This window comes from Larus michahellis, chromosome 20 (genome assembly GCF_964199755.1).
Source record: "Larus michahellis chromosome 20, bLarMic1.1, whole genome shotgun sequence".
Lineage (NCBI taxonomy): Eukaryota > Metazoa > Chordata > Aves > Charadriiformes > Laridae > Larus > Larus michahellis.
The window spans coordinates 7,052,382-7,068,830 of NC_133915.1; the positions used below are offsets into that span (position 1 = coordinate 7,052,382).

Sequence of the window (16,449 nt, forward strand, 5' to 3'; positions counted from 1 at the left end):
TTATGAGTGTTGTCCGTGTAGAATTGTATATAAGATCAGTTTTGGCATAAAGTAGTAAAGAATTATATAGGTACCACTTTGGAAGTCACTACACACACAAATGCAAGAAAGATTTCCCGAGTCAAGCCACACTGTGTGAATCCTTGAACAGATCATGATTTTTCATAGACTTAATTGTCTGCGTCTGTCTTTGGGGAGTGGCGGGTCTGTTAACTACAGCACCGCTTCCGGACTGAGGGCCAATTATTCATTTACCTGGGGAAAATAGGTGTTTCTTCCAGGTATGTACATCATTACTGCTTTTTTTCTGTTACTCCTCCAAGAATCCAAAGAAATTCATATCTTTTATTAGACGCTATCCAACAGTATACATATGGTGAAAAATGCCACAGATGAAAGCAGCAGTCACTGGGCTAATGAAACCAAATGGCTGCGTGTGTGGACAAAGCAGTTTTGAACCCACTTAGAACATAAAATTCTATTGAAGCGTCCTTACAGATTTTAGAAGTACCAAATTACCTTCCCTTTAATCTCCGTTTATCAGTTCTCAACATACCCTACCGAATGAAACAGAACAACCTCGAAATGCTGATTCTATTCTCCTGAAACCATGCGGCGGCTTACTTGTAATTGGTCATTTAATTATTCTGGTAATTTCTTCTCCAATTTTATTTGCTCTGCATTTTAAAATTCCGCCATTTCTCTCCATCGCACACAAACACACAGAGACACAAATGTGCCCTGTTCAGTTCAGATTTTTAGTTGCTTTTAAAAGCAACTTCATCATTTCCATTTTTCATACTTTATACTGTTATTCTGGACAATACATGACGTGCTGGTCTGGACTGATTGTGTTCAGAACATGACATTAATAATATGTAGGGCCTCTTTATTCTATAAAACTTCTGCTCAATTAGAGCCCGTTTGTTTAAGCCTGTGACTGCTTCATAGAAGAATGGACAACACAAAAACAGAATCAAGGTTTAGTGTATTTTATATGCTGTTTCATCTTTGGTTAGATCTTGTATTCAGTCATTCCTTGCCCTTCATCACCTGTCTTTGAGAGAAATGTCTGTGCCAGTATTATCTTTGTCTTTTTTCCTCAAGTACTTCATCTTCAATGCCCTGAATGTTTTTTTCACTCAGCCTAGATCATGGATTAGGAATTAGAGCAGCAGTTGTAATACACAGAGTGCAGAGCCTGGAGTGATAACTCTGGAGAGGTTCAAACAAAGAAGAGGTTTCAAAGGCAGAAGAGGCTTGTGATTATCAGTGCTTGTAAAAACCACTTTAATGCTATTGCTCAAGATGCTAAAATAAAAAGCCTCAGCTTTCACAGTTATGCTGTGTAAGCGGGGAATAAAAAGGACATGGGTTTGCATAGAACTGGTAATCTTTTAAATATGTTACAGACATTTTAGTGGGTTTTGTTAGCTGTATCTATTTCAGGGCAGCACAACCAATTACATAAATTGGGATATCTGATTGTGCAACTTAGGTTAATGGTGAGTTCATTTTTTTCTTTGTGCTTTGTTACAATCACTTTTTTTTTTTTTAATTTTATTGCTAAGCTAGTTAAGATTGAACTGGATATATTTTGGATGCTCTTTTATTGGGCATTGGCAACTCTGAAATGTTATGGAGAGCCCATCTTGTCAATGCAATGCTTTTTTTCTCATGTTTGTCCTTGTTTCCACTGCAGACAGCTGACAAAACCCAAACATGCCTTTTCAGACATGCCTGCTGAGCAAACCAGGTCAGCCAGGTGTCGGCATGAGTCACACCAAGCTGGCTGCTGCGCCTCCGCATGTAGTATTGTGTTTGAAGACTTTGACTGTCTGATATTGTTTTAAACTGTAGTGTTAAGAAGCGATGTGGGCAGGTACAGTAATGCCTTTGGAGTGTTTGAGTCAAGGGGAATTTCTAAGTGGCTTCTTGTAGGGATGCCCTGAGCATTTTTCATGTAGTCAGTGTTGCTGCCCATTTTTCAGGCTCATCGTACAAGACCTGCCAATCTCCACAGCCTCATATAGGAAATACATGGCATACACACGAGCAATCTCAGGGAGTCATAGATTTTATAAGATCTGAGTAAAACTAACCAATTTTTTTGGACTCTCTCTGTGTTAGATCAATACTTGTTCTCATTCTGTAATACAGCTGTCACCTAAATTTAGTTTTCAGACCCGTACCTAAGATGTAGTCTCTTTGACTGGACCAGTCACTCAGCGCTGGTATGTCTGCTGGCCAGAAGAAATACCCAGTGTATCGCTGTTGTGGAAACCCTGCTTCTGGTATGTTTATCGGTTAGTGAAAAGATAATTAAGTTCCAAGTAAGCGTGTTGTATTGTTTACCTGGGAAATCAAGCTCAGGGGTATTTAGCATGGTTTGAACTCCTGTGCTTTCCCGTGAGCGTGCAGAAGTTGCAGTGAGAGCTATTCCCGCAGCCAGAAGCCGCTCCAGCCTTTTCATTCCCGTTCAGAGAGGAGGGAGCACTTACTCTGTATTTGTTGCCTTCTGCCATCCTAATGTGCAGTTTGAGACTTTACACCTCTCTTCATATTCTGCCACTGGGCTCTTGGATTGCGTTAAATCTGTCACTTCATTTTTTACCTGTACCTTTTTTTTTTACCTGTACCAATTATTTGAAAGAATGGCATTTGTCAGCTCTCTTCTTGTCTCCTTAGTGATATCTCCAGGTGCCTCTCTTGCTGATTTTGTACATTTTGCAGCTATAGGAAGCATCTTAGTCCCTGCACATATACCCTTTATTTGAAAAACTCCTTGGATGTTCACTCCAAAATGAGTATGTGTGTTGGATTTCATGCAAGCAAGTGAACTGTGTGCTGTGTTTTCCTCCAGTACAAAAGATGTTTGTTTTCCTTCTGAGGTTTGACTTGTTCTAAGTAAATCAGTGCACCCAGGAGCTACTGAGGTCATGAAATAGAAATGCTGGAGCAAAACACTTCTGAATTAGATTGCTAAAATGAGAAGGGAAAAAAAAGTGAGATAACTTTGTAGTTCCTCTGAATAGATAATTCCTTTTTATAAAGACATGTGCTTTGGGGCTTTTCTTTTTGATGTACTATTTTGCAGTGGCATCTATTTTTCTGGTACTATTTTCAGAAACGTTCTTAATTTTGAATGCTTGAACATGAAAGGATAAGTTATAAGACTTTAACATTATGTTTATAATTATAAATAATAAAGGTAATTGTGTGAAAGAGTCCTACAAGGATTCGTAAACTTTACCGTGGTCTATGTTTTGACCGAACAAGATGGTTGGAGGCTTCATCAGTCCTGGCCTATCGTTGTGGTCAGCGGGAGGAACGACTCTTGGGGTTCTTTCCTGTTGGTGCCTAAAGGTGTTGTTTGTTATTTCTGTCTGAAGGTTAGATCTTCCGCATGTTTGGCAATCTTCTCCTGATACTTATAACTTTATAATACAAGGAACCTGCTGTATTTCTGAGTCTGTGAAGAGCACATAGCACTTCTGCACAATACTTTCATGCGCAGCTGCTTTTACTTCCTTTCCAGTGGGATTCAGACTTCAGAATTTGAATGTTGTAAGCAAAGGTCTGTGAGCCAAAGGATGAAATCTATTTGGTCGAAGGCTGTATTATGTTGGTGTATTTACATACTTTTACAAAGACCTGACAATGTTACGTGGGCAACTGGAATTCCAAGACACGGTATGTTCTGCTGAGGGAGTGGGCAGTTGTCAAAGGAAAAGGTCGTTGAGGAGGAGACCGGGGGCAGAGCACTGCTCAAACCTTCCCGCGTTCAGGCAGGAAGGATGTAGGACATCTTCCAAGCTCCACAGAAAACTTCTCTTAGAATTGGGTTTGTGTTTTTTCTAGCCAGAGTCATTCAAGATGTCAGGAGTGTGTGGTACAGTTTGTGTTGGAGTAAAAGGAGGGCGCATGAAGAACTGCAAGGAGGATGGAGTGAGAGAGGGAACGCTCCGCGTCGGTTCTAGACTGAGTGCGGGTTCTGGCAGAGCGCTGCTGCCAACCAGGACAAAACTGCCTCCGGGCACAGCCTGCATGAAGTAAAACAGGCTGCAGTAGCGATTTTTGATCCTCTCACGTTAGCACCCATTTTGCTAAATGAGACTATCGTTCCAGGCAGGATCATATTCACACTGGTGTGCTGTCTGAGCAACGCTCCTGACGTTCAGTTTTCAAAGACTTGGACCTTTCTTCTAAATTTCCTTGAAAGCAATAATCTGAAGGATGGGTAGGGGTTTTGTAATGCCGTGCAGTGAGTTTTGCTCAGAAGCAGTTAGCAGTGCAAGAGAAGAGAGCTCTTTGTTTGTACTCTTCGTTTTCAATTACTGTAAGCTTTCTGTGATGATTTTCTTATCTCTAAGAATTTGGTATAAATGTGATATTGCCTATCAGGATGCCATGTTAGCAAAACACTGTAAACATTATTTCCAATAATCTTATCTAAAAATGTTTTTTCAGTGTCAACTGCACTTGTAATTACTTTCCAAATGCCTGTGCATTGAAAAACAAACAAAGCCTCACTGGTGTGGCTCCATGAACGGCCTCCCTGGAGCCTTTATGGTTTGTGGCTTTCTAACCACCCTAATTCCCATCACTGACAAACGTGGAGTGTGCGTTGCCTGCTTTTAAACCACGATCTGTGGATGTATCCTTAGGTTCTGAGTTACCGGGAAAAAGAAAGCTCTAGATGAGTCTCATCTGCTCGCTATGTTGATGAGCTTTATAGTCAAGGGACTAGGGTTTGAGTTTCAACTAGGTCATTTATTTCTGCTTACCATAAAATAATTGAAGTTAAGTCGTTTGTGTGTGTTGCCCCTCTGGAAAACTACCGTATAAGCCCACATAATAACCTTTGGATTTATCGATGCTGATTCATTTACGAGGTAAAAACCATTATTCCAATTAATGTTAGACACTTGTTGTTCATCCAAAAATAGGAATAAAGATACACTTATTTGGGGATCTGATTTTATCTTTAACAATCAGACAACGTACCATTAACAATGGCATATTTAGCAATGAATTTTTCTATCAATGTTTTAAAATAGCATGTCTGAGTCAACTCCTTGCCCACCTTTAGCATTATAATTTGAGGTATACGTACAGGCTGTCACCTTTCCCATTATACTTAGTCAAAAGCCTCTTATAATTTCATTTTGACTCACCCCCTCCCATGTTAGCATTTTTTGCCTGCTCTGGATTTTTCAGCAATATGAATTTTTGATTGTGATTTTAAAGCACGCGAACAAAACTGGTCACTTTGTTAGGAACCGGACGTAGCTCAGAGCGCGAGCTGTGGCACACGCAGCGCCAGGCGTGAGCATCAGCTCTCCTGGCTTCCCTCGCCGCGGGAGGTTCATGTGGCAGGTACACCAGCTGCACGCCGCATACACGGAAATAATAAGGAAGAAAATGTGCATTAGGAGACACAGCACTTGAGTTTTCAGATGATCCCTGTCGTTTCAGTCAGGACGGACAAACGACAAGACTCTCCTTGAAGGGTTAAGTTAAGCTTTTTCTTTATTACCAACTTGGCTTTCTTATATATCTAATCTTTTGTTCACGCGTTCTTTCTACACTTTCAATTGGTTCGGTTACAGAGCACACGCGCTCGTAGCTACAATACGATTGGTTATTGAAATCCTGTTCTCGTTGCTCAAAATCTGGCTTTCTCACAGCCTGATTCCTCCTTGTTCTCTGAAGCAAGCTTCTTCTTTCTCCTTTTTGTTACATTGTCCTTATATGACGCAACTTGCGGCCTTCTTATGGGTACACTGCAATCTCTGTCTCTTCTGTCAAGGGGTCTACGGACCCGCCGTATCCCCCAACAGATCCCTCTCGCACCAACCGAGTGTGTCTCTTCAAAGAGAAGGTTCCTGTGCTGCTTTCCACAGCGCGGCCCACAAAAGCCGGGGTTGATTTATGAGTTAGTCTGTGTGTCAGATTTATGTAATGAGATTATATATTCAATCTAATGAAGGAAGAATATGCTTACCAGAACAGTACGACAGCGCTGTGATTAAACGATTCGGTAACAGTATTCCCTCAGTGGGTTAATTTAAAAAAATGCAGCAGGTACAGTTGACCTGCTTCTTGTGTGTTGCTAGCGATAGGCTCCTAGCAAGATTTATGGGTTTTGATCGTGTTGATGAAATAACTATGTGATCATAAAGGTAGATATGAATGGTTTGTATCCAGCAAGCTGGCTTTTGTTTTTTATTAATCTCACACAATGATTTATGCTGATGGAGGCTTCTCCTACTTATTTATTTGAGTCTTAGGGTAGAAAGCAAACTAAAGCTGTAACAAAGATCTGCTGCCGTCTTAATGCATCACTGTAATTGGAGCGCCTGCCCTGCCTCTCCTCATCCATTCTCACCGCAACATCAAGGAAGATTTCCCCAGCTTAGACACACTTGAATTTTTAGAAACAGGAGTTTCATGCTACATCTGAAAGGAATTGAAAGGAATGTATCTTGCTCTCTTCCACTAAACATTGTAGGTCACTGAAAAAGCCATTTTTAATAAGGCTTTTAAAGACTGGGGAATATGAGACCTAAATCAATGATAAGGTAGAAAGAGCTTTTTCTAGCCAGAGGCCTGAGCTGATTAGCGTTGAGGGGAGAATATTCATAAAAGCTAACGTTAGCCCAGCGATAGTCTCCCCGGGCTTGCTCTGCAGTCAGTGGAGAAAGTGTCACCCTGCTGTTAATGGTGATGTGGAGGGGAATCTTTTGCAAACATTTTCTACAAAAAGAAATTTTTTGTAGAAACCAGCTTCAAATATGTTTTCTCCTCCAGTTAAAAAAAAGCTTTCAGCTACAAATTAGATATTCTAAGTTTTAGAACTTCTCAGCCTTTTTCTTCCTTCTTTTTTAATGCTAAGCCAGATTCTAGAGGGGAAAGTACGGTATTGACTAGTTCTTTTGTATCTATAACAGTGGTATTTTTGTTCTTAGGGAGCCCAGAGCTCGAGTAGAGATGCCTTCTGTATTATTTATATTGAATTAATTAAGTACCTTCATGGGCAGCAGCAAAAATGGTGTTGGAATCAACTTCAAGATAATGTTCACTCTTCTGCAGTTGTCATTACAGCAGTGTAAGAAGAATTAAGATCTGAAAAGGTGTCTCTAAGAGACCTATTTTAATTACTTCCTGGCTGTTTGGATAGCTTGGTTCTGTCAGGTCAAAATTTCATGTGCAAACTTTATTCCTCTTTATTGAAAGTTGTAGGGAAGGATTGTTTAATTAAAAATCAGATGATGGATATGTCAAACAGGTATTTCAGACAAAGGACACAGACATAAAAATGGACCTACATTCCAGGTTATTTCTTGTTATGTTTTCCTTAAATGGTCCATGTGTCAAGACATCTGTCTCTTGCCTTTCTGTCCCCAACAATTTTTTTTGTCCTCTGTATCGTAGGAATCTTTACGTCTATCTGTAACATAGACAGGTATTTTTAACAGCTTCACACTGAACATGTTTTTTGGATGCTATTTACTGCCAGATATAGAGTTCTGACCCTTGCAAAGTTAGAGCTGCTGTTAGTAATGACAAGACAAGGTGCACCTTCAGCTGCAGTAGGCAGATCTAAGGAGGAGACAGAGAAAATGGAGAATAAAGAAATCAGAACAGTAAAATGCTTGAGAAATATGTGAGCCACTGACAAAAATGTGGGGTTACAATGCACTTCATCGCAGGTCATTGGTTTTAAATTAACGTCTAGTCAGGTGTGGCCAAATATCTAAGAAATATTTACCATCACTGTCACTTGTAAACTTGCTCTTTGGTCGTACTCCATGTGCCACTTTTGGCTTTGTCTGGTTCACAAAAAGCCAGTTTCTGCCTCGCTACAAGGGAAGGGTCAGTATCAGAGAAGAGACTTGTATTTAGTGTAGTTACCGGCCGTCCCGTGAGCAGCAATATGCCTATTTATTCATGCATTCTCTACCATGCGTTCTAAACACTAGTCTGTTGTACTTACATTTAAAATATTAAGTGAATATGGGTCTGACAAAACAGTTCTATCCAAAAGATAAAAACATTGGCTTGTTCTCTAAGAACATAATGGGCAGCAGTATCGGCTTAAAGGAAAGTTAAGGATCTGTTTTACTACTCTCTCCATCTGAGAGAGAGCAGGTTTAAAGTCTGTGAATTGCCTGTGCTATAAGAAACAGTTGTGCTGCCCTAAGTCAGGTGTTGACCTTTCCCATCGTAAAATCATGAAGCATTTATCTTGCATCGAGAAAGCAATTGATTCTCTTCAAGAGAAGCTGACGTTCTAACTATATTATCTTTGATACATACGTACTGTGATTATTGACCACATGAGAAAGTCAGATGTTGTATTTAAAGGGCGGGACAGTATAATCTAAAAGCAGGAGTACCAAGGTCTTTAGTCTTCTGACCTACAAAATTATCATGTATGCCCATAAGAACTCTGAGTTGTATTGGTCCTGATGGGTATTAAATCTATTTATAGTCTCAAACAAGAAAGAACAGAAAATGCAGTCATGGGCAGCCAGCTCTCAGGATGTTTAAATTAGATGGAACAATTGATGAAGAACTCTTAGTGCATCCCGTCAGTTAAGGCCTGTAACTGATATCTGACCTACTGGCATCTTCAAGGTTTAAATGATGTTTGATACTACTAACCAACAAAAAAGTAATTTCTATGAGTAGAAACTCAAAGTAGTAGTCAAAAAAGCCCCAAGTAAATTCTATGCAAATAAGAATATTCTTTAGTCTGACAGGAGGTTTAACAGCTCTATACCCTCCCTCTCAGATTTAGCAAAGGAGCAGTAACGCTTAGCCAGAAGAATGTTATTTCCTCATCTGGAGTTGGTCAGCTTTTCTCCTTGAATTGCCCAGGTGACGTCTGTGCAAAGGCCTAACACAGGGCCTCTCAAAGAGAAATAAAATGTTTCCAGTGACGCTGCCATCAGGCTCAAAAGCAGCTGAGATTTCAGGGCACTGTGGCAGCTTTTGCCAGCGCCTTCCTACAGGCTCCGACTGGGCTAAGTTCCTGCCTCCATCAGTATTCTCATGGATATTTGTGAGTCCCCAGAGTGCCTGAATTTGCTGGATGGCAACTGGAAGATGCATGTCTGTAGGCTGAGTGGATACATACACAAATACGGCTGACGCGCATACATTATTGATCTTGCACATAGGGGACACAGCGAGACTCCATCACCTGCAGCAACTCCACCAGCCCCTGGCATGAAGCTGACGGGCTGCTTTAGTGGCGTAAACAGCAGACAGAAATGTGGATGAGTTGGGATAAGCTTTATTTTTAAGGAAAAAGAGTTCGCTAACTCCCATCGGAATCTACCTAGGATATGGTGTATTTAACTGATTCTACTTTGATAATGCTGTAAGCTGGTCTTTGATAATTGCTTTCTGTAATTGGAACAAATTTATGATTATGCTAATTCATCTGCTGCCACCCAATATGTAGTGGCTGAGTTAATCCATGTCTGCCCCTGCATTTCTTTTGTAGATCATTACGTGATTAGCCTTCGTTAGAAATTGATGGGGATGTTTTAATTCTGAGCAGATTTAATTTCGGGCAAAAAAAATGAGATATCTTTATATAAATTTATGGCTTATTATAGCAGTTTTTAAGTCTAGTTCAAGATAGAAATATTTAAGATCTTCAGACAGACTAATTCTTAAAAGTAAGTGTATTTCATTGTGTTACAAGCAACTGTGTGACCTCCACTGATGATAAAGTGAGGGAAGTTAAATACTAATGAGTTTTGAGTCTGCTCTTCGGGTGTTGCAGGTTGGCCCTTCAGAACCCCCTGCCTCCTTTCACTGTGGAGATATCGCGGGTTTCTTTGTTGCCTTTATTTTGCTGGGGTAGTTTGTGTGTGTATTTGTGTGTGCGCTGAATTTCTCCAAAGGTCACATCACTGCAAGTAAGAGCAACCTTTTGTCATCATGAATCCTTTAAATTTATCAGTTTATTCTATAAATTCATCCCTTGGTTCTCCACCTTTGAAAGCATTCGTCTGCTGAGGCAAAGGCGATGAATGAGTTAGTCTGTTTTTCCTTCAAGGCGAGGGAGGCTGGAACTGGAGCTGAGTGTTCGCAGTGCCATCAGGCCTCCAGATCAGGAGCAAAAGGCAATGCGTGCCCCTGCTTACAAATCAGCTTCTGATCGCACATCTCTCAACACTTTGGTGTTTACGTTCTGTCTGTTTAATGGCCTCCCTTCACCATGATCATCATTCTTTTAAATGCTTTGCATTAATGTAAATGTTTTTCATTCACTAAGCCGTGCAGTCCTGCGCTCGGTAAAGAGCGGATCAGTCTGCACTCCCTGCTGGAAGGCTCCCCCCAAGTGCTGGTGTAATGGGAGCGAGGACCTCGGACCCTCCCGCTCCCCCTCGCAAAAGCCCCTGACATGATGAAAGTCACAATGCAAAATTTTATATATATATACTTGTGAAATAATGACCTCTAGTAATACTAGGCATGTTTGTCATTTCCTTGAACATCAGTGTGTTTGTCATTACGCTGCACATAAAGTGAGTTTAATTCTGACTGCGACCATTGAATTTCTGTCACTTGATTTATGCTAGTGCTGCTGTTCCAGAATTCAAATTGCATTCCTAGTTTCTTTGCTGAAACCCCGTCTGATAATTAATATTAAAGTTAACTGCAGAAGGGAAACAGAATAGTAAATGGATTACTTGATTGTTCCTCATCTCACTGAGACCGAAGGGAAATGTAATACATTCCAGGAGACAGCGTGAAGGGTAGGGTTCAGCGCTGCTGGAGGCAGTAGGGCTGTCTGGGCCCCGCGCCAGCCTGTGCCTGGCCATCGGCGCTCGACACCGGTGAAGGTGTCAGGTGTGTCACGCGGCTCGGGAACGAAAGGTGATGAGTGCTGGGCGATTTCCTGGGATTCTTCTAGCAATGGAAATTAGGATGCCAAAGGTACTGGGTGTGCTGTGCTCATGGCAGAGCACGACTGCATCACCCTAAGGAAGGCAAAAGCAGGGAGCGGGGCTTTTGGCGCGAGGTCTCCTCTGGGTTTGTGTGACCAAGTGTAGCTGCACCGGGCACGGCCCTTTGCTGGCACGGGCCATGGCACAAACTCCCCCTCTGGAAACTCGCTCTGAATGTCTGTTGTGATATGCGCTGCAGCATCCAAAGCCAGGTGGTCCCAAAACTCTTTAAACTTTTGTGAAGGAGATTGTTTAAAAACTAATAATTAAAAAAAAGAGTTAAGATTTGAGAAGAAAATGAAAACAAAACAGCATTATGACAGAGCTTTATAAGAAGGCAGGAATAGACAGGTATGTCCTGAATGCTTAATGTAAGCTTTGATGGTGAAACTCTGGTCTTTGTTACCATTTTTGGTTAACTGCAGTTTGAGGAAAAGAGTATATAGAGCTAAAATCTTTTAACTACTTTTAGTATGAAATGTATAATGTACTTCATACTCAGGCAATGCCTCTTTGGACAGATGTATAAAATAATCACTTTAATTCCACAGTCACCGTGTAGGGTATGAGTGCCAGAGGCCCAGATTCTTGCCGAGGTGGGTTCCCAGCTGGCTGCCGCGGTGCCGGGAGCGGAGCAGCTCCGCACGCCTCAGTCACACACCTCCTGTCCCCGGCTACCCAAAACGAGCGATGCTGCTGGAAGAGGGAACCTGCTGTCTGGCATGAAATCTAATTGGCTTTGATGGTCAGCTTTTGCAGATTTGTTTATAAACTGGAAAATCTACAAATTGCAGGCCATCTGCGCCGAACAGTGTGCTAATGAATGCCTGTAGCTAGCAAATCCATAAGCTCATTACCACGAAGTTCCAAGTCCTTCCACAAGTTCCTAAACGAGGTTATTCATCTGAACAGAGATGAGAAGGGTATTTGACTTCAGGGTGCAGCCATACCTCCTTCAGGTCTAGAAAAGCTATTAAAGTAACTCACATTTATTTAGTCTTTTAATAGTATCTGTTGATTCTGCTTCTATTTGTAATTTTTCCATTCTGTAACAGCAGCTTACTATGCCTTAAATATGATTATTTTTTTTTAATGTTTCAAGTAGAGAAATGCCGTGCAGATAATTCCTGGGTCTACTCGGAGATACTTCTGAGCAGCCAGGGATCAGGTTAGGAAAGCTAAAGCCCAAACAGAGTTAAATTAGAGGAAATAATAAGTCGCAATTGCATAAGAAAATTATTTCAGGTTAAAGCTCTAATACTTACGGTGAAGAGAACCAGGAGGTAAAGGAAATATATTCAACTCAAATGATTGAGTATTTTTTATCATCATTATTTCTTGATTCCTTGGATTAAATTTTAAAGCCTCCTAACTACCTAATACCGCAAGGAAAAGTGTGATTAATTATTGTTCTCCTTTTTTTCCCTATCCTCTTCTTCCTCATCTTTCCTTCCTTTTCTGCCAGTAGAACAAAAGTAACGTTTCCCTCATAACCCCACACCCTTGCAACTCTGAACAAGCTCTTTGCCATTCTCTTTCTGTTATTATTTGTTCTTACGTCCTAGCATTTCACTTGGTGTGCCTTTGTTAATAAGCTCTAGGGTCTTCAGAGTAGGAATAGTTTATTTTCTGAATTTGTGAATGTCTACCTTTTTGGGAATCCCATCCTAGCTTCATTTGTATCTTAATGTTTATAATAAAGGTCACAATGATATTTATTAATGAAATCATCGGAATATAATTTTGCAGATTTTCTGCTTCCATGTTTCTTTTCCTGCTTCATGTTCTTCTCTGCTCCATCCCTCTTCAGGTGGAGTGGCTAAAGAATGAGGAGCCCATAGATTCCAACCTGGATGAGAACATCGACACCAGAGCAGACCACAACCTCATCATCCGCCAGGCACGTCTCTCTGACTCGGGGAACTACACCTGCATGGCCGCCAACATCGTTGCCAAGAGAAGGAGCATGTCTGCGACAGTTGTGGTGTATGGTTAGTGAAAACGTGATAATTATGGAAAAACTGGAGTACTTTCTGTATTTAACATACAACTGGTTCTAAATCAAACGGCAACCTGGTTCCTGTTAGGATGAGTTTCCGTTCTGTTGCTCAGGGCTGAGAGTGCGCCTGCTTTGAGAGTGGTCGGAATCACAAGGTTTTTGTTTGTGATGGATTCCCAGGAGTTATGTCAATAATAACAGTCCTGGCTCCAGATATTAAGAAGATCCAATTATAAGCTAAACGACATAAATAAGCCTTCCTGTATCAGGAAACCCTGAAGCACGTGCCTAGGGAGGTACATAAAGGGCTGCCTTAATTGGATCTGCGGCACTGCAGTGCCCAGGCACCAGCTAGTGAATCTAGGTGTTACACGAACAGCGCAAAAGGGCAGAACCACTGCTTCATTACCATCTTCTGGTGCTCTCCATGTTTATTCTACTGCATGTGACATTTTATTGGTGGAGACAGCTAAATTTCTAAAATTATTTCTAAAATAAAGAGATCTGGTTTATGATTTAAGCAAAGCAGATTTTATGAGAATTGAGGTGCCTGCTTTTACCTCCCTCCCAGACTCTATCAGTCGTTGCACTTAGCATATTACTCTTCCAAAACAAACATTTGTGTTCTTTGACACCATGGCCTTTATGTAGTTGTTTGTGCTTCTGCTTCAGCTTGGAATTTACCTGTAGAATGTAAAAACGAAATTCTGCCTTTGAATGAGATGATCTGATCAGATTTGCTTGATGTCTCCTGGCACACCTAGCGCAACCTCAAGCGTGTTTGTGTTTTGCAGTTAACGGAGGCTGGTCGTCATGGACTGAGTGGTCAAACTGCAATGCGCGGTGTGGCCGGGGCTGGCAGAAGCGGTCACGGACCTGTACCAACCCTGCTCCCCTCAACGGAGGTGCCTTTTGTGAAGGAATGTCAGTGCAGAAAATTACCTGCACTTCTCTTTGCCCTGGTGAGATATGCAGTCTACTAAGGAGTAACTTTAAATGTCACACTCAACAGGAAAGCTCTTTCAGTCTGAAATGCCAGGTAGACAGTTGTGCTTTGAAGAGCCCACTGAGGTCAACAAGGAAATTGGAAATCCTTGCATCCTTGTTCAGACTGCAGCTCAGGGTCTCAGCCGTAGTCACAAGCAGCAGTGGCCTTGATCTGCCAGGTCTGTCAGTGCTTTAACTTACGCTGAAGCTAACTAAATACTCAATAACAAAACAAAAGTATTTAGCTTGAAAAAGTTTGCGTTGAAGTATATTAAAGCTTTTTTGAAGTATATGAAGCTTTTGAAATGGAGCTTATGCTCTACATGGAGCATGGTGTTACTTCTCTAGACACTGTACATCTCCTCATTTGTTCATCCGAAACCTCCCGTACCTGATTTTGGAACTGGCATTTCACATACACAGCTAAGGAAAGTTAGTGGGATTTTTTAAGAGACTGTGTGTGCCTGGGGTCACAGCGTAACTCGTCTGCATTCTGGCAAATGTCAATTCTAGCTTTTGTGAGTTTTTAGGTACAACATGTCCTGAACTGGGATTTAAATAATTTAATATTATTTGTATATGTCTCTGTGTTCATCTGACTGTTCTTCAGTCTGATTTATGCATGAAAAAGAAAGGGAACTGTGGAATCCTGTCTCACTTGGGACAGGGCAGAGGCAGCTGTGAATCAGCCAGCAAAGCAACGCATCGATCCGTTGTCGTGCTCAGGGCATCGGCCAGAAGTCTAAAAGGCCAGCGATGCTCTTTTTGTAAACGTCAGCATCGTTTCCCTGGTAGGAAAAGGCGTGGCGCCTCTACATCAGCCTGTTTTAAGGTAGAATTTGTATTGAAACATTAGAAGCTAATGGCTAGGTGGCAATGGAAACGTTTCCTCCTGCAGTCTTAATTGACTCTATTTGCAGAATGTTGCTATTTTAAAAGCTTCCATATTGCACGCTCAATTTTATTATTTATATATTTTATATATTTTACTGTGGGATTTTAACGTCACATCTGATAAAGCTGCATTTATTTCTCCTGAAAATTATACTTTGTTTACTTGCTGTGACCTGAGGAGAGATATGAAACAAGTGTTCTTGGTAGGACCTCTTAACTACACCAGTCTGATGTACAGTGATGATGCTTGTTTTTCCTTCCTCCCCATTCAGTGGATGGAAACTGGGAGGTGTGGAGTGAGTGGTCTGTGTGCAGTCCAGAATGCGAGCATTTGAGAGTTCGGGAATGTATTGCACCACCTCCAAGAAACGGAGGGAAGTACTGCGAGGGCTTGAGTCAAGAGTCAGAGAACTGCACCGAAGGACTTTGCATTCAAGGTGAGTAACAGTTGCCACTGAACTGCATTTTGGAGGCATGGCCTAAAATGTGTTCTGTAATCCAGGTAAGGCAGCGTGTCTGCCACGCACCCGTGTCAGGAGAACTCTTCTGGCTGGAATATTACTGTGAAAAAATAGATTGTTTTCAGGGAGTTGCATATGTGAAGTTTGAAATCCACAGTGGTTTCTGACTCAGTGGATTTGTGTAGTACATACTTTACCTATTAATTATCAGATGATTCTAAAAATCCAAATAAAGGTTTTTTGCACCATGTAATTGTGACCACCTGCTAGAACATATTTCACACATTGGTCACCTTCTTCCTTTTCTTGCAAGTAAACTGGCAAAGCACCAGCATGAATACTCGTGGTGCAAGTGCTGATTAAGGCCAAAGTTTACTCTGTTTGTTGCCTTTAAGACAGGAGTTAACTAAGGGCAAACCTACTCTACGGTGAGTTCCCTGTGAAAGGATTTGCCCTTCATTAATGTCTGGAAAGCATCTGGCGTTTGGTAGTTGCTACTATCAACAAACAACTAGGAGCCAAGAAACTCAGCCCTGCAGCTGCAGAGCTGCCGAACACCTGGGGCCGGCTCCACAGGCGCAAAACAAAGAGGAAATTCTAAAGTTTATTCCTACACTGAATGCTGCTCCCTGCGATACTGTCACCTCGTTACTTTCTAGCCATGAATGGCAGCCGTGGGAGCAGTCAGGAATGCTAGGGCTGAAAGATGCAAACTGAAATAAGTCTACTATTAATTTTATTTTTAAACAGTCCTCTTTCCGTGGTACTGCATTACCCTTCCTTCTTCATCTTTTGCGTATATGTGTTCACATTATGCCTAGCAGTCATTTTCTTCTTCCACCAGAAAGAATGTGGCTGTAAATCCTAAGCCTTGTGCTCCTGACCATCCCATATGTGCTTACGATAGCGGAAGTGCCTGTGGCTTCCCCCAGGAGTACCCTCCTAGTCCTGGCTGGCAGTTCTAGAAAGGAACAGCCACTGTGCCCAACCCCTTCTTCAAGGAAGGACATCTGGTGAGATGAGGAAACTAATTTTCTAAACAAAACGAACTCCCTGAGATTTTAATAATTTTTAATGGCAGGATAGGATCCTGTATATTTATTTATTCAGGCTTCAGAAATACGTGTACCTCAGC

At 41.4% G+C, this 16,449-nt stretch overlaps 1 protein-coding gene across 2 annotated transcripts in view; it reads left to right on the top strand.

The window, feature by feature from the left end:
* UNC5D (unc-5 netrin receptor D) overlaps window positions 1-16,449 on the top strand; it is a 148,386-nt gene that overhangs the window by 91,768 nt on the left and 40,169 nt on the right. For both annotated transcript variants that reach the window (XM_074563589.1, XM_074563590.1), the window contains exons 5-7: window positions 12,784-12,964; window positions 13,767-13,934; window positions 15,126-15,290. In XM_074563589.1, the coding sequence (XP_074419690.1) occupies window positions 12,784-12,964; window positions 13,767-13,934; window positions 15,126-15,290 (514 nt within the window). The remainder of the gene's footprint in view (window positions 1-12,783; window positions 12,965-13,766; window positions 13,935-15,125; window positions 15,291-16,449) is intronic.